At 45.6% G+C, this 18,951-nt stretch overlaps 1 protein-coding gene across 7 annotated transcripts in view; it reads left to right on the top strand.

Annotated features, from left to right (window-relative positions):
* mctp1a (multiple C2 domains, transmembrane 1a) overlaps positions 1-18,951 on the top strand; it is a 261,687-nt gene that overhangs the window by 192,601 nt on the left and 50,135 nt on the right. For all 7 annotated transcript variants that reach the window (XM_065026500.1, XM_065026499.1, XM_065026496.1 and 4 more), the window contains 6 exons: positions 5,285-5,378; positions 11,759-11,861; positions 13,279-13,381; positions 13,755-13,856; positions 14,312-14,386; positions 16,987-17,106. In XM_065026500.1, the coding sequence (XP_064882572.1) occupies positions 5,285-5,378; positions 11,759-11,861; positions 13,279-13,381; positions 13,755-13,856; positions 14,312-14,386; positions 16,987-17,106 (597 nt within the window). The remainder of the gene's footprint in view (positions 1-5,284; positions 5,379-11,758; positions 11,862-13,278; positions 13,382-13,754; positions 13,857-14,311; positions 14,387-16,986; positions 17,107-18,951) is intronic.

Below are 18,951 nucleotides of genomic sequence, written 5' to 3'. Positions count from 1 at the left end.
ATAGTGTATCTGTATGGTGATAGTGTATCTGTATGGTGATAGTGTATCTGTATGTTGATAGTGTATAAATGTATGGTGATAGTGTATAAATGTATGGTGATAGTGTATAAATGTATGGTGATAGTGTATAAATGTATGGTGATAGTGTATCTGTATGGTGATAGTGTATCTGTATGGTGATAGTGTATCTGTATGGTGATAGTGTATCTGTATGGTGATAGTGTATATATATATGGTGATAGTGTATCTGTATGGTGATAGTGTATAAATGTATGGTGATAGTGTATAAATGTATGGTGATAGTGTATCTGTATGGTCATAGTGTATCTGTATGGTGATAGTGTATAAATGTATGTTGATAGTGTATCTGTATGGTGATAGTGTATCTGTATGTTGATAGTGTATAAATGTATGGTGATAGTGTATAAATGTATGGTGATAGTGTATCTGTATGGTGATAGTGTATATGTATGGTGATAGTGTATATATGTATGGTGATAGTGTATCTGTATGTTGATAGTGTATATGTATGGTGATAGTGTATCTGTATGGTGATAGTGTATCTGTATGGTGATAGTGTATATGTATGGTGATAGTGTATATATGTATGGTGATAGTGTATCTGTATGTTGATAGTGTATCTGTATGGTGATAGTGTATCTGTATGTTGATAGTGTATATGTATGGTGATAGTGTATATGTATGGTGATAGTGTATATATGTATGGTGATAGTGTATCTGTATGGTGATAGTGTATACATGTATGGTGATAGTGTATCTCTATGGTGATAGTGTATCTGTATGGTGATAGTGTATAAATGTATGGTGATAGTGTATAAATGTATGGTGATAGTGTATATATGTATGGTGATAGTGTATAAATGTATGGTGATAGTGTATATGTATGGTGATAGTGTATAAATGTATGGTGATAGTGTATCTGTATGGTGATAAATGTATGGTGATAGTGTATCTGTATGGTGATAGTGTATAAATGTATGGTGATAGTGTATCTGTATGTTGATAGTGTATAAATGTATGGTGATAGTGTATCTGTATGGTGATAGTGTATCTGTATGGTGATAGTGTATCTGTATCTTGGTTGTGTATCTGTGCAAATATTCCATTCTGTGTATGACTTTTCTTTAGCCTTAAGTCTTGATCCACCAGTGTTCAAATGTTAACATGGTTTCCTCTACTTCACCCCTCTGCCAAGCCCAGTGATGGTGCTCTGTAGTGTGTTGGGTATGTCAGCTGTTTTAAGGTGAGGCGAGAAGAGGGAGCGGGCAGGACTTATGCATACTAATGGGGGAGGAGGAACTGGACTAATGGGTCTTAATGGGCCTGGGGGTACACACACTGACCTCTCCTCAAGTGGTGCCACTCCACTCTACTCCACTCCTGCAGCCCCTACACCCCCATAGCTCACCCTCAACACACACATAGCAGCGAGGGGGCAACTAGGAGGATGCGGAAGGGTTAGAGAGAACTGCAGAGAGAGAGGGGAGAGAGGAGGATGCGGAAGGGTTAGAGAGAACTGCAGAGAGAGAGGAGGATGCGGAAGGGTTAGAGAGAACTGCAGAGAGAGAGGGGAGAGAGGAGGATGCGGAAGGGTTAGAGAGAACTGCAGAGAGAGAGGGGAGAGAGGAGGATGCGGAAGGGTTAGAGAGAACTGCAGAGAGAGAGAGAGGGAGGAGAGGAGGATGCAGAGAGAGAGGGGGGAGGGGTTAGGGAGAGAACTGCAGAGAGAGAGGGGAGAGAGGAGGATGCGGAAGGGTTAGAGAGAACTGCAGAGAGAGAGGGGAGAGAGGAGGATGCGGAAGGGTTAGAGAGAACTGCAGAGAGAGAGGGGGAGAGGAGGAGGAGGGTTAGAGAGAACTGCAGAGAGAGAGGGGAGAGAGGAGGATGCGGAAGGGTTAGAGAGAACTGCAGAGAGAGAGGGGAGAGAGGAGGATGCGGAAGGGTTAGAGAGAACTGCAGAGAGAGAGGGGAGAGAGGAGGATGCGGAAGGGTTAGAGAGAACTGCAGAGAGAGAGGGGAGAGAGGAGGATGCGGAAGGGTTAGAGAGAACTGCAGAGAGAGAGGGGAGAGAGGAGGATGCGGAAGGGTTAGAGAGAACTGCAGAGAGAGAGGGGAGAGAGGAGGATGCGGAAGGGTTAGAGAGAACTGCAGAGAGAGAGGGGAGAGAGGAGGATGCGGAAGGGTTAGAGAGAACTGCAGAGAGAGGGGAGAGAGGAGGATGCGGAAGGGTTAGAGAGAACTGCAGAGAGAGAGGGGAGAGAGGAGGATGCGGAAGGGTTAGAGAGAACTGCAGAGAGAGAGGGGAGAGAGGAGGATGCGGAAGGGTTAGAGAGAACTGCAGAGAGAGAGAGAGGGGAGAGAGGAGGATGCGGGAGGGTTAGAGAGAACTGCAGAGAGAGAGGGGAGAGAGGAGGATGCGGAAGGGTTAGAGAGAACTGCAGAGAGAGAGGGGAGAGAGGAGGATGCGGAAGGGTTAGAGAGAACTGCAGAGAGAGAGGGGAGAGAGGAGGATGCGGAAGGGTTAGAGAGAACTGCAGAGAGAGAGGGGAGAGAGGAGGATGCGGGAGGGTTAGAGAGAACTGCAGAGAGAGAGGGGAGGGAGGAGGATGCGGAAGGGAAGAGGAGGATGCGGAAGGGTTAGAGAGAACTGCAGAGAGAGAGGGGGGAGGAGGATGCGGAAGGGTTAGAGAGAACTGCAGAGAGAGAGAGGGGAGAGAGGAGGATGCGGAAGGGTTAGAGAGAACTGCAGAGAGAGAGAGGGGAGAGAGGAGGATGCGGAAGGGTTAGAGAGAACTGCAGAGAGAGAGGGGAGAGAGGAGGATGCGGAAGGGTTAGAGAGAACTGCAGAGAGAGAGGGGAGAGAGGAGGATGCGGAAGGGTTAGAGAGAACTGCAGAGAGAGAGGGGAGAGAGGAGGATGCGGAAGGGTTAGAGAGAACTGCAGAGAGAGAGGGGAGAGAGGAGGATGCGGGAAGGGTTAGAGAGAACTGCAGAGAGAGAGGGGAGAGAGGAGGATGCGGAAGGGTTAGAGAGAACTGCAGAGAGAGAGGGGAGAGAGGAGGATGCGGAAGGGTTAGAGAGAACTGCAGAGAGAGAGGGGAGAGAGGAGGATGCGGAAGGGTTAGAGAGAACTGCAGAGAGAGAGGGGAGAGAGGAGGATGCGGAAGGGTTAGAGAGAACTGCAGAGAGAGAGAGGGGAGAGAGGAGGATGCGGAAGGGTTAGAGAGAACTGCAGAGAGAGAGGGGAGAGAGGAGGATGCGGAAGGGTTAGAGAGAACTGCAGAGAGAGAGGGGAGAGAGGAGGATGCGGAAGGGTTAGAGAGAACTGCAGAGAGAGAGGGGAGAGAGGAGGATGTGGAAGGGTTAGAGAGAACTGCAGAGAGAGAGAGGGAGAGAGGAGGATGCGGAAGGGTTAGAGAGAACTGCAGAGAGAGAGGGGAGAGAGGAGGATGCGGAAGGGTTAGAGAGAACTGCAGAGAGAGAGGGGAGAGAGGAGGATGTGGAAGGGTTAGAGAGAACTGCAGAGAGAGAGGGGAGAGAGGAGGATGCGGAAGCTGTTAGCATTCCATTTTTATTATGACATTTCACAGTCATCCGATTTAATGTCCCCTGACCGGATTGTCCGTCCTGCAGACGGTGGGGATGAAATGTTATTTGGAGCGTTGATAAAAGGTGAGGCTCCTCCGAGATGACAGCGAGTCATAAGGCCCGGCGCGCTGACATTCATTTTCACCACAACAGAGATGGAATAAGACGTCACGGTGACAAGCTGTCAGTCAAGCCAGGGGCCCCGCCATATTACCATCCCCTCCTCCCCCTTACTCACCCTCGCCACATGCTATCCCACCCCCCCCCTCTACCCCACCTCCCCAGCCAATCCCTGCTGGCGGGTAGGAGGTTGGGGGGGATGGATCCTCTTCAGTAATGGGGCTAGGCTGAACCCAGATATATAGAGAGAGAGAGAGCCTCGTCAGCTTGGTAGCTGGGAGGATGGAGGGTGAGAAAATATATTCTACAGCCTTTCATTAAAAAAATAAAGAGGCCTCATCTCCTGAGCTTTTCAATCTATCTGCCTGTCTATTGAGTGTGCCTGAAAAGGCAGCCACGCAAATCAGAAATTCCTCTGCTATGGAAATGTTCCGGCTTCACAAATCAGCCATGTTTATTTTTTTCTCTCTCTCTTTTAGGCCATCCCCAATAATCACAAATAACAAGCTGTCATATCTTCAGAGAAATCATGTATTAAACTTATGTGGAAAGGTTTTTTTTCTCCCTCTCCTTCCTCTCCTCTCATCTTTTTTCGAAGGCTTTTCAACAATAATATCGCTGGAAACAGGCAGAGGCTGATAGAGTTTATAATAAATTAAGTCTGTAGCCTCGCCCTGACTCCAAAATGTAAATTATAATTACTCCTCTGGGTATGTAAGGGGTTATTGCCAGAGAGAGAAATAAATTGAAGTGAAGTGCGTTTTCACTGCTTTTAAGACACGCCAGCATGTCTCTCAGTACGGCCTCAGTGCATGTCTTTGTGTGTGTGTGTGTGTCAGTTTGTGTGTGTTTGTGTGAATGCTTATGCCGTGACACACACACATTGACCTCCTCAGCTCTGTTCTTTATCTGTGCTGCCTGCCTGTCTGACCTGTGTGAAGTGACAATGATGCTGGTGCTAACATGGAGATATGTGTTTTCATTGAGTGTGGAAAAGGTCACAGAGAGAGTGGAGGTGTGTGTGTGTGTGTGTGTGTGTGTGTGTGTGTGTGTGTGTGTGTGTGTGTGTGTGTGTGTGTGTGTGTGTGTGTGTGTGTGTACCAGTATGGCCAGTAAATAAGTGATGGTGCCTAGTAACTATCACATCACTGCCTGAGTACCAGTCATCCCTCAGTGGGAGTGGCTGAGCTCTGCAATATCTCTATTATCAGTAAATGGTGTTTCTCACTCTTTCTCTCGCTCTTTCGTTCGCTCTGTATCTCGCTCTCGCTGTTTCTCTCGCCCTCTGTCTCTGTCTCTCTCTCTCTCGCTCTGTTCACACAAAATAGAGAAGGTAATGATATTATTCTGACACGTGTGTGTCAAAATAAAAAAAGAGACAGAGAGGGGGGAAACATTGACTGGCTTGACAATAAAAGGACATCTTGCCAGTTCGACTCCCCTTGATGTGACCGTTTGAATGTCAGTGGTGAATTGCTGAACTCCAAAAAGGGATACTCTAAGCTTAATGTACTCAATGTACTCTTCACCCCTGACCTCTGACCTCTATCCTGCAGAGTGTGCTGAGGTCGTTCCACAACCTGAAAGATGTGGGTATGGTCCAGGTGAAGGTCATCAGAGCAGAGAGGCTGATGGCAGCAGACGTCACAGGTAAGTCAACTAAAACTCCTTCAATTGACGTGAAGACTTTCTTCTCGGCTATCAAGAGCAAAGCATTTTAGTAAATCTGTCGCTTAAAAACACACCTGCTTGTCTGTTAGTTTCTACCAAATTGAATCCTCCCATGCCAAGTGTATAAAACATCAATCCATCAGTGTAGTTGTAATTGACAATGGCCCACAAGAACCCATCGAGACAGTATCTAGACTACAGAACATCTGATTTCTTCTGGATTTAATTCATATAGGGGAGAAGCTTCATTTAAACCTCCAAGTCTCCAAAATATTTCTCTGACATCCTAGTTTCTCCATTAATTCACACTTTTAATGAGGTCTACAGTGGACAGGCCTACTTTACTGTTTCACAGTGTGTGTTATCTAGCAGAAGGGAAGTGGGAGTGAGTTAGCTTGGCCTTATTCAGGTGCGAGGACCCACACACATTAGCAGCTAGAGCCACGCTCCTCCATTTTCTTGTTGGAGATAGCGAAGCGGCAGTAACAAGGGCTAATGGCTCTGCCTTTTGTTTTTTTACCAGAGAAACAAATGGGAATCCCTCCGCTATGTGCTGCTGACCTCAATACAGAACTCATATCTCAGTCTGGGTTTTACTGTAGCTATTCTACAGTTAAGTAGTCAGCCACTTTCAGCCCAGAACCTGCAGAAATGTGTTCCTTGTGTAATGATGGACAAATATGGCCTACGGTAGGGAAGTGCATAGGATAGCCATCAAACCGTTTAGTTCAACAGAAGTGCAATGCCTCAAATGTCCTTTGAGTGAAGTTGTGTGTCCTCTTTTCATGCATTGTACTCCGGTGGTGTTGTCAGTGTGAGCATTTGTGGAATGCTAGGCACTGTCAAGTATCACCATTTCGAGGCTCTCCCTCTCTCTCTCTCTCTCTCTCTCTCTCTCTCTCTCTCTCTCTCTCTCTCTCTCTCTTGCTGTTAGGTTGTCCTCTCCACCCTTAATTTCACAGTATCACCCCTATCCAGATGGTACCCTCCACTAATCCCACCCTCACAGATTGTTCAGCCGATCGACCACCCCATCTCTCAGATGGTTTGCTCCATCCTCTAGCCCCACCCCCTCAGATGGTCAGGTCCACCACGCTGACCTGCTAACCTTGCCCGGCTGTTCCAGTGTGTGTTTGTTTTTGTGTGTGCGTGCGTGTGGTGTTCCCAAGGGATGGAGAGGGAAAGAGAGAGAGAGAGACCATGAGAGAGACCATAAGTGAGAGAGATACCATAAGTGAGAGAGATACCATAAGTGAGAGAGATACCATCGGTGAGAGAGAGACCGTAAGAGAGACCACGAGAGAGAGAGACCATGAGAGCGAGATAGAGAGAGAACTTGAGAGAGAGGCCATGAGCGAGGGAGAGAAACCATGAGAGAGAGAGAGAGAGAGAGAGAGAGAGAGAGAGAGAGAGAGAGAGATAGAGAGAGAGAGATAGATACCATGAGAGAAAGACCATGAGGGACAGAGAGAGCATGAGTGAGAGAGACACTTTTGTGTATTATTTACCTCACTTCTTTGGCAATGTTAACACATGTTTCCCCGCCAATAAAGCCCCTTGAATTGAATTGAGACAGTGAGAGGCAGTTTTTTTCCGTTCCACTCCAATTCACACCCACTCTCTCAATACTATAACATTTAAGGGGCTTTATTGGCATGGGAAACATATGTTTACATTGCCAAAGCAAGTGAAATAGGTCATGAACAAAAGTGAAATAAGCAATACAAAATTAGCATTACACTCAGAAAAGTTCCAAAATAATAAAGTAATTTCAAATGTCATGTTATGTCTATATACAAGGATGTGCAAATAATGATGTGCAAATAGTTCAACAACAAAAGGGAAAATAAATAAACATAAATATAGGTTGTATTTACAATGGTGTTTGTTCTTCACTGGTTGCCCTTTTCTTGTGGCAACAAGTCACAAATCTTGCTGCTGTGGTATTTTACCCAATAGATATGGGAGTTTATCAAAATTTGATTTTTTTTCAAATTCTTTGTGGGTCTGTGTAATATGAGGGAAATATGTGTCTCTAATATGGTCAAAGATTTGTCAGGAAGTTAGGAAGTGCATCTCAGTTTCCACCACAGCCCGTCTGCTCTTGATAGGCAGGTCTGCTCACTGAGTCTGTACATAGCCAAAGATTTTTTTAAATTTGGGTCAGTCACAGTGGTCAGGTATTATGCCACTGTGTACTCTTTGTTTAGGGCCAAATAGCATTCTAGTTTGCTCAGTTTTTTTTGTTAATTCTTTCCAATGTGTCATGTGTCAAAATCTTTTTGTGATTGATTTGGTTGGGTCTAATTGCATTGCTGTTTGTGTTTGTGAACAGAGCCCCAGGACCAGCTTGCTTAGGGGACTCTACTCCAGGTTCATCTCTCTGTAGGTGATACCTTTGTTATGGACGGTTTGGGAAACGCTTCCTTTTAGGTGGTTGTAGAATTGAACGTCTCTATTCTGGATTTTGATAATTAGTGGTTATCGGCCTAATTCTGCTCTGCATGCATTATTTGGTGTTTTACGTTGTACACAAGAGCATATTTTTGCAGAGTTCTGCATGCGGAGTCTCAATTTGGTGTTCGTTCTATTTTGTGAATTCTTGGTTGGTGAGCGCACCCCAGACCTCACAACCATAAAGGGCAATGGGTTCTGTAACTGATTCAAGTATTTTTAACCAGATCCTAATTGGCTCTCGCTCTCGCTCTCTCTCTCTCTCTCTCTCTCTCTCTCTCTCTCTCTCTCTCTCTCTCTCTGTCAGGAAGTCTGTCCCATCGCTACTCTAATTGTCGTGTTTACATGGAGCACCTCTACTCCAGCCCAGTAGAATAACAATCCCAGTTGGTGAGGTGCTCTGACCCGTGTGAGCACCGCCCGTGCTGTTCCAGCCTTTCAGAGACACACAGCATCTTCCCAGTGAAGGAGGAATGCACATCAATTTACTGCATCAGTATAAGAGGAACTTTGTTTATTCTCGGAGGATCAATCTTTGTAATGGTATTTGGTGTACAGTAAAAACGTGCATTGAGCTGAAACGTCTATATTACGGTAGGGGCGGCAGGGTAGCCTAGTGGTTAGAGCGTTGGACTAGTAACCGAAAGGTTCCAAGTTCGAATCCTCGAGCTGACAAGGTACAAATCTGTCGTTCTGCCCCTGAACAGGCCGTTAACCCACTGTTCCTAGGCCGTCATTGAAAATAAGAATTTGTTCTTAACTGACTTGCCTAGTTAAATAAAGGTAAAACAAAAATAATAATAATAATAATACTATGTAACAGATTGTTGATGACAGGTATCAACACTTTGCAAGGGTAGTCATAGGGATGACAGGGATGTGTTGAGACTCTCCAACACTGCAGCATAAAGCATGCTGCTTTCAACATCTCTAAAAAAAGGAACTCAGACTTGCCTCCTGGAAGACAAGGGCATCACCTCAGTTCCACCGCTTTGCTTAGCTCAGTTTAACACGCTTATCTAACTGGTGCCTGAAATTAGTTTGAAGCTCTCGCCGTGAACCCAGCCACGATATGGAAAATGAACCCGGGGAGGAGCTCCGGTTGGCCATTTACCTGGACCGTCAAAGTAGCCCTCAAAACCTGAGCGTGTAATTGGCTGAGACAGCCGCCTCTGGTGCTCTCCATTAAGGTGAAAGTTCATCACCAGCGACAACCGCTCGCAGCCACATTGCCTGCATATTATTAAAGGATAACACTGTTAGAGGGGAATATATTTTCTCTTCTTCAAAACATTTCAATCGTTTTCAGTGATTGGATTTCGGTTAATTGCAGCTCATTCGAGAGTAATATCTTGTATATTCTAGTGACCACACAAATAGCATGAACAACTGGTTGTTGGTGCAGTAATTTAGGAAGATGTAATATATTGTTCAGAATTTAGAAAAGGAAACCCCAAAAAACATAAAACAGCAGAACTTTATACTCAATACTCCCCAGTGTTTTCTGAATTGCATATGGAAATTCACAATATTCATTACTTGAACAAAGTATAGAGCATGTGAAAAGGGTGAACCCACTCGAATAACTGATAGGGAATTATTCCGTTTATAATGATGTTGCATGGTAGAAGTTGAGTGTCGATATCAACTTGAAGTGTACCGGCAGATCAATACGTGCCACAAATAGATGCGGGAGGCCACACCTACGGCTCCGCATTGATCACCGTGACATTTGTTTAGCTCTCCCACGAAATGTTCTGCCCTTGTCACAACATTGGAAGAAACTCACAGGAATCAATGGAGCCTGTACCCGACGCGCCGCCTCAACGGGGGAATTGATGCGTGAACCCGAAATTCAGCCTCGCCTTCAACCCAATTTTGTTCTGTTATTAACTTAATTATTAAAAGCAACCCGCACACTCTTGGAAGTGATTTTATTTCACGTTACGCTCTTGGGGAATTTGAATGGGATATGTTTCTCTCTCCCTGACCTAGCTTTTAAGAGTGATCTTCTTGAACAAACAGCAAAAGTGTTCCCAACAGTTCTGGTAAAAGTATAGATCAAAGCTGGAATTAAGAGTTTGTCGGGGGGGCAGTCCTTTACAAAGAAATAGTAACATGTATTTCCATACACAAACACAGAATATATAGGACATTGACTGGGATTAGTACAGTATGCTACTCTCTGGAGAAGTGTCCAACCAATATGTCTCTATTTCATGGCTTTCAAATTGTGTGTTTTTCTTTCAACTCCAAAACTTTCTGGAGTCTTTCCTTTGATAGTGGAGAATTACATAAGACACAATATTCTGCCAAATGTGACTTCTGTTCATGCGGCTGAGGATGTATCTCCTGCACGGCTATCATCTCCATGGTGTCTTGGCGTCATGCTACTCATTGAATGGGGGATTATGTCAGCCTGTCTTTCTTATTTGAAAGACAATCGGGTGTAAGAACACGGACTATCCAGTAGCAGCTCACTTTGTCGAGGCTAACCATCCCATGTCCTCCCTCAAATACACAGGTGCTGCTCTACCAAGGAGAGGAAGGTAACATGGAGATCCTACTTCGACAAAAGGAGGCTTACTGGATGTCCTCTCTGAAAACATTGACCCCTAGTGGTCTGAATGTGGACTTTGATCTCGGGCCCTTCTTATGAACAAATCTTTGTTTTATGAACAAGCCTTATAAATGTATATATTGTTTCTACAGCTTGTTAGCGTACACCTAACGTGTTCCCCCCTGTTGATGATGCTCATTATACATTAAGGTTGAACCCAAAGATTACATGTAGCAAATATGAAATGAAATACAAAAGAATGATGTGGATTTGAAGTAAACAATAATGTATGTTGATGCTAATATGAGGTACAATATTCCATTTTGTTTCTATATGATAACAATAGCGTAATATATTTAATATGCCATGAACTATTTATTTGTTTACATCTTTTGTTTTTGAACAGTTTCACAAATTCATTTGAATTGACTTATCATTATGACACACCCCTCACTGTTGTCGTTGGTTGCACTAAATTGCACTGTTTTGTCTACATAACCTGGTTCAAGTGTTCATGACATTACCCCGAGGAAGGCACAGTGATGCCGAAACATTGGTAAATACCCATGAAATTGCTGGGAGTTTATATATGGAGTGTGTGACTCTCTTTATTTTGATAGTCTTTCTTCAACACGCTGCCATCACATGATTTGGCTTAGTATACAATATAATGTCTGTCCGAAATAGCAAAGCCAGTATTATAAGGGATAACACATTGCGTAGATCATGTGTAGATAACGTCAATCTTTCTGTGATTAGTGAAATGACATCAGTGTCTTCCTCTTGCGCTGTCTCGTCCGTCTCTTACTAAACTCCCTAGCTCCTCTCCCCCCTCCCTGCCTCTTCTCAGTCTCATCCCTGTCAGACAAGATGTCTTCTCTCTCTCTCTCTCTCTCTCTCTCTCTCCATTGCCCCAGGCAGAGTCTCCGTAGTGCTTATCAGTGTCCGAGCGCTAGGATCCTTGTAGCAGGGCCGGTGATTTAGTATAGCACGGGGTAAAATAAATGTATCACATTGTTACTCTGGGTTATAAATGGTGGCTGGAGCTGTCATGCGGTGAGGAGGGTGAGGAGGAGGAAGGGTGGGGAAGAGCAGGAGGGCTATGTGGCTGGTAATTCTCTGATCAGCTCCTGGCTGTTTCCCTGCGCCTCTTTATCAGGTAGAAAGCTAAGCGCTACTGCGAACCACCATCGCTGCTTCCTCCGTAGGCTCCGTAGGCCAGCCGACACTGGATTAGACAGGAGTAAACCAGACAGAGATAAAGCTAATACAACTCCTCTTTTTATCGACATGTCTCTCTCTCTATCTCTCTCTCTCTCTCTCTCGTTATGTCTCCCCCTCGCAGGCAAGAGTGACCCCTTCTGTGTGGTGGAGCTGAGTAATGATCGGCTACAGACACACACCGTCTACAAGAACCTCAACCCCGAATGGAACAAGGTCTTCACCTTGTGAGTGCACTTCTGCACCCCATGTTGCCACAGACGTACACACTCATGATCTCATACTGGGTGGTCTCTCTATTTCTCATTCTCTGTTTCTATCGCTCTCCGACACATGCCGCTACTTGATGCACACACACAAATCAAATTCTGTTTGTTCTTAAATGTACTGTTGGGTCAATTGTGTTACACCTATACCTAATAAAATAAGAAAATAAATCTTATGTTAGTTTCAGTATTACAATACGTTTTAAATACATTGACGGATAACCATATGCCTCAATTGTATTGTTATCATAACTTTAATACAAGCGATGTTTGTAACAAAGCAATTATAGCTATTACATTTACAAATATATTTTTTAAAACAGCCTCATTTTAAAAACATGTTCACACTCCCAGTTATCTATGTTTCCAATTAGGCCATGTGTTTACATTTGCAATAGGATGTTGTAAAAATGTAAGTGTTACAGTGGAAATGTTATTGTGGAATGCACATGACAATGCCCATTTTTAATGGCGAATTCTCACATTTCTGCAGATATCTCGATTTATCGTTGTGTGGATTAAGCACATTTTCGAAAACATCTTGATTGAATAATGCAATCAAACACTGCCATTTCCAATGTGTTTTCATTCAACTAGCCAAATATTGCACCGTGTATATGCACTTAGCCTTCTGTATATCATAAAAATATATTTTGATGAAAGAAAAAAAATATCAACTTTATATTTTGTTTTGTCTTTTCTTTTTTTTAGGGGAGTGGAGGTACAAAAACAATTAAAGAGTTGCACCCAACCCATTCCGCTTCTCAGTCTCCATCCACCCGCCCGCGTCCTCCCTCCCCATCTCCCATCTATTTATTTGACAGTATTATTGATGATTCCTACATTCATACGTCGATACGTCTCATACAAAACATAGCTAAATGCTAGTAAACCGCGGAGATTGAACCTCTGACGTCTACGTTTCTTTCCCTGCTTGAATCTTTCCGCCTATCAATGTCTTTTTTTGACTGACATGCTATAGTTAGTTTGGATTATAAAGACATGACTATGTACACATGTTGATTTCAAATCCATTTTATTTATTCCAAATCTTCTTCATGGGGAAATACACTAGCGAATTCCCGTGGAAAGCTGGGTCATTGAGTCGTCCTTTGCGCAATGCTGCGCCTCTCTCTCTCTCTCTCTCTCTCTCTCTCTCTCTCTCTTTCAGACTAACCTCCTTTCTTTCCATCAGCATCCTCGCTAGCCTACTTTTCAAAGATGACATTTCGCAAAACCGTGATAACCCTTCCTCCTACAACTCACATACTCTTTAGTTGAGCACACAGGTCATAGAGGACTGTAGTTTCATTGTGCTATGAGCGGTGTGGGCAGGTGTCTGATTGTAGTGGTTTAATTGTTGTTCTGTGGCGAGCAGCAACGTGAAGGACATCCACTCAGTGTTGGAGGTGACGGTGTACGACGAGGACCGAGACAGGAGTGCAGACTTCCTGGGGAAAGTGGCCATCCCTTTACTAAACGTGAGTCCTCCTGATGAAATGTATCTGCTATCTCTATCGACTCCCCCTTGGGGAAATACTGTTGAGAAAAACACAACGTTTCTTTTGCAACTGTGGATGAGACTGTGTTATCATTAAAGAGAGAGAGAGCGAGAGAGAGAGAGAGAGAGAGAGAGAGAGAGAGAATGTGAATGTGGTAATGTTGGGCTGATTCCCCAGGATAGTTAATTTCTCCCTGACAGTGCTGTGGTGGTAATGAACAGGTACTTGTCAGAGTTGCCACAGTTGTTTTGGGCTCTCTGTCAGATGCAGCAGCTGGGGTTCAAAGGTGGCCCAGGGAGTGTATTCAGCCGGGTATTGCCAGACAGACGGCTGTCATGTCCCTCTCCCGCAGATTCAAAATGGTGAACGGAAAGCCTACGCCTTGAAAAGCAAGGAGCTGACAGGGCCAACAAAAGGGGTCATCTTTCTCGAAATAGACGTGATTTTTAATGCTGTAAGTCTTTCTTTTTTCCTTCTCCTCCCCTTTTTTTCCTACTATGCCCCCCCACACACACACTCCCTCCCCGCTCCAGAATTGTCGTCTTTATGCTGTTTGTCCTTCCTCCCCTGCCGTCCCTTGTCCCCCGTCCTCATTTTCAGTTGAATTATCGAACACTCCCACTCAGCTGCCTTTGTTCGCCCATTTATTCTCACTGTGTGTGTCCTGCCGGCGGCCATCTTAGTTCTGTGTGTGATGGAGAGAGCTCTCGCTATAGCCCGTGACACAGGGCATATGTACTGCCGTGACTCACAACAACATACATGTAATGCATTTAACACAGTCAATTCAGAAATCTGTCTATGCCGTTTTGTGAACGATCCCAGTAGATATAGGACCATATTGTGTTATTGTGATAATGTCCCACCATTGGCTGTGTGTTGATTATATGTCTATTATCCCCACACCAGGTGAAGGCCGGTCTCAGGACGTTAATACCCATCGAGCAGAAATACATTGAGGATGAACCCAGAGTGTCCAAACAGGTAGGTCAACACCAACGCCCTCTAACCTGCTGGCCCGTTTAGCTCGGCGTCTACCACCGTCCTCCATTATATTACAAATGTTAACAAAACCCAACCGGTCATGAGTGGCATCTTGTGAGGCCACAACAGTGTGGGCAGGAGGGAGAGAAAAACGTCCCCCCCCCCTCCCTCCCCCCCTCCTCCCACCCCCCCCGGCTCTCTCCTTTACTGTGAGTGGTGAATAGAAATGTCAAGCTGTCAGCTCTGGGGGTGTATAAGTAGATTGGCCATCCTTAGTTGGCCCTCTGTGCCACTGCTGATTTGCACTTCATTGTCACGCCGCTCAATGTGGCGGCCCCACAAAGGGCTGAATCGTGGGGGCTTGCCCACATCAGACGTGTCACATAAACGCCGTTTGGGCTGAGCAGTCACCCACTCTTATACCCTTTTGTCTCTCTCCCCTCCTCGTCCCTCTCGCTCTCCTTCTCTCTCCCGGTGCCAAAAGATGCCCACTCTGCACTTTCCCCTGTGTGCTCCTCCCCACCCACCCTCCCTGTTTGCGCGTCTCTATGTTCATCTGCACTTCACCTCTGACTCGTAGAGATGCCCCATGTCAACGTCTCTGAATGATGATGTCATCGATTGCTTTAGAGAGATTGCCCCGGTGAGGGCTCTTTTGTGTTGGGCTAGTCCCCGCTGTGGCCCGCTGCCTGTCCTTACACACACAAACCCCAAAAGTTGCCAGTTAAATACAGACATTTATAAGACATTATAATTAGACGGTTAATATCTGAATGCAGGATATTACCAGAGCCGGGACCTAAGCCGGAGAAACTCCGCGTCGTAGTTATAGCCCATAACTAGAGTCCAGGGTTTTTCCTGGTCCAGTCATGTGATCACGGGAAAAACTCCTGGCCCTAAATATTAGTACTCACGTTGGTTGCAACGAAATGCGCGGAGCAAACACAGTAGAGAGAGACTTTAGAGCAGTCCTGCTAGTTACAGTTGCGTGATCAAAGCGTGGCCGCGTGAGACCATGCGGGGATGCGGGTGACTCAGAGTGCTGTTGTCTGCAGGGGATGGATGTCCCCAACAGGACACCGTAGACACACAGTCATTCTCAGTTCACCACTACTCTCCGTTGAATAATGGATTAGGCGGTGCTGTAAAAAGCACAATTCCCCCTTAAACATCCCCGAATCCTCTTAAAGACACATCCGAATAGATATTCCCTCTTCGGGGACTACTTCCTGGATGTGACCTGATTGGCTGACTTCTATTCTGTCATGTCGTTATGGCATTCTGTGATTGGAGCACAGCGGAATGGGACTGCGATGCTTGGCCAGATGCTTGCATGGACTCCCTAGGGATGTGAAATCATCACAGGCTGTGAACACTATTACTATGACTGAACTCCATTTGACGAGCTAGCTTTAAAAAGACACCCGCCTCAGTGAACTTGACTTGATTTAGCGATTGGGTTTCCTGTACGCTCAGCATTTCGTTAATGTTATTGTGCCAATACTTGACCCAACACTAGGCTGGGTGACGTGATGGGGTCTGAGAAACTAAATGTATTGTATTTGTTTTTTGCTCCAGTATCTCATACCCCATTACATTGGCAGCGACATTACCAGGCAATATTGCCCAAAACATTTTTTATTTGACGTTAATTATGGCCTGAAGACGTTTTAGACCCACGGAGTGGTTGAATACTTCATTCTGCTTGGTCGTGTTAGAAGTGGAATTTCATAGTAAATGTGTGTTCATATATCTTTTAATCATCCTATAGTCACTACCACATACCGAGGGACATTGTTGGGGAATCTTAACTAATAGTTAACATGCGATGGTTTATTGACCTATTGACGATGACATGTCATGAGCAACTAATACCCGGGGCTGACAAGGCCATAGAAAAACCACATGATGGCAACACTTAGAGCGGTAGCAAAGGCAACGCGTAGGAAAGAGACTTAGGCAGGAAAGCTCATTGAGATGCGATGACAGACGCTGGCGTAGCGTTCGAGTTCCAGAGGAGTTCTCCGAGAAAATGTACCTCTGCCAAGTATTTCCCAAGCGCCAGGGTCGGGGATTTCGCAAACGTCTAAGATACAATCTTGTTCGTTATCAGTCACCTGTGGCCTGTTTTTCGTTTTATTGGACCAATCCCATGGTTCTAAGCCAGCCTATTATCAGACAGCTGCAAGATTGCTTTGTTTATATGATACATTTTCCAGACACGATTCCTCCTCTCCTGTCTTTAGACAAGCGTCATCTATATTTAGCATACAGCCTACCCGCTGTCCTATGTTGACCAATCAAGTAGCAGTTTGTATAATACTCTGTCATTATCATGCCTGTGTGTATCTTCCTGCGTACAAACGCGGCATTGAAGTCGAAGTGTAGTCCCACTCGTTGTCCCCGCCGTTCTCTCAGTCGAGAGGGCGCGGAGTCCACGTGACGGCATAAGGAAGCTGCCGAGTGAGGGTCGCCTCCCGAAAGAATCGATTCCTCGACTCCTTGGCCGCCGGGCCGCCGTCAACGTCGGCTGTAATTGTTATGTCTGTTTCCCCGAGTCGTGTTCACGGCCGCTCATGTCACGTCTGTGCTCTGTCCAGTTGCTGCTGCAGAACTTCAACAGAGTGAGGCGCTGCATCCTGTTCCTCATCAACGCCGGCTGCTACATCAACAGCTGCTTCGAATGGCACTCGCCTCAGAGGAGCATCTGCGCCTTCCTGGTACTAATGCATTCATTTCCTTTTACACACCTCGTGTACATACATATATATATATATATATACGGATGACACAGTACACATAGGCTACATATGCGCACACTCATAGGCCCCTTTCTCATACTGACCCTTCTGTGTTTCATGTAGAACTCTTTCCACAGAGGGTTCTACATTGAACCCAAAAGGTTACTCCCTGGAACCAAAAAAAAGGTTATACCTGGAGCTAAAAAGGGACAGCCGAATAACCCCTTTGGAACCTGTCTTTCTAAGAGTGCAAGAGACAATGTAATGTTGATAATGAAGTCCTGTTGTAAATGGCAGTGTCTCTCTCTCTCTCTCGCTCTCTCGCTCTCTCTGCCTCTCTGCCTCTCTGCCTCTCTCTGCCTCTCTGCCTCTCTGCTCTCTCTCTCTCTCTCTCTCTCTCTCTCTCTCTCTCTCTCTCTCGTGCTCTCGCTCTCTCTCTCTGCCTCTCTGCCTCTCTCTCTCTCTCTCTCTCTCTCTCTCTCTCCCTCTCTCTGGTGATGACAGCTGTAGTCAAGTCCTGCTCTCTGCCTGTCACCTGTACTTGGTATTTAACTGTAAAGTATAATTGGTCTGCAAAGCAGCTATCACTAAAAGGACACCCTCCTTTAAGCCTCTGAGTGGCTGAATGGTACTCCACACGGACAGACAGATAGACTGACAGACAGACTTTAAATCCTGTCCTTAGCGCAGACATAAGTAGATACATGACCTGTCTGTTTTAGAGGTTCTAGTGATGCCTGAGCCCTTTCCTTGGGCGACTAAATGTCGCTGTGTGAACTATTAGCATTTGCTGTTTGACACATTTTAATTTCTGCGGAGGGTTGGGAGTGTGTGTGTGTGTGTGTGCGTGCGTGCGTGTGTGTGTGTGTGTGTGTGTGTGTGTGTAGGTCATCATGCCGTCACAAGACAGAAGCCCGGAGAGAGGCGTTATTGATCAGTTAACATTTTGCTTCTGTGTGTGTGTGTGTGTGTGCGTGCGTGCGCGCGTTTGAGCCAATTGTTTTTCTAACGAGAGGAATCGCTGCTGTGTGTTCAATCTGAAGACCCTTCGTCTGTCTGTGTTGGCACTGCACACTTTCCATGAAGTTGTTCGAAGACAGTGCAACTGGTGTGCTGTAAGAAAGGTGTGCTCTGCATTCTCACATTCCTGGTAGAAGGTGTCTAACGCCATGGAACATGAGGTGTGGGGATCTCATTGAGTTCTCTCTCTCGCTCTCTCTATCTCTCTCTCTCGATCTCTGTGTCTCTCTCTCTCTTTGTCTCTCTCTCTCTCTCTAACTCTCTCTCTCTCTCACTTTCTCTCTGTCCTTCCTGCGCCTCGTGTCAAAGTGGACATGGCCGTGGGCTGTAATTGGGAGTTTGGAGAGGACCCTTAAGCAACGCCACAGTGTATACTTGTACTGTCAGGTCCTCTCCTCCACACAGGTAGTGCCTCCTTCTCCCCTCCCTCGCTTTGAGAGGCCTCTTAATCACTTCACTCATCTCTCTAAGTGGGTTTTTATAGGGGGCCCGTCTAGCCAAGGTGGTACGCTAGTGAAGTGTGTGTGTGTGTGTGACTGTGTAGTGGTAGTTGTAATAGATATTGTTGGAGCAACCCATTTGTTGTAATACTGCTTATTCTGACCACACAAACACACACACACACACACACACACACACACACACACACACACACACACACACACACACACAGCAGTAATGTAATGCCTTTCTGTCTCAGATTAGTGTCCAGACAGATCCAGTCTGGTGGGCTAACAGGTACAAATCCTCTCTTCCTCTCTCCAGTTTGTTCTCCTGCTTTCCTTCTCCCCGTATCTGTCCATC

The sequence above is a fragment of the Oncorhynchus nerka genome, linkage group LG13 (genome assembly GCF_034236695.1).
Source record: "Oncorhynchus nerka isolate Pitt River linkage group LG13, Oner_Uvic_2.0, whole genome shotgun sequence".
Lineage (NCBI taxonomy): Eukaryota > Metazoa > Chordata > Actinopteri > Salmoniformes > Salmonidae > Oncorhynchus > Oncorhynchus nerka.
This window is presented reverse-complemented; position numbering and strand designations above follow the sequence as displayed.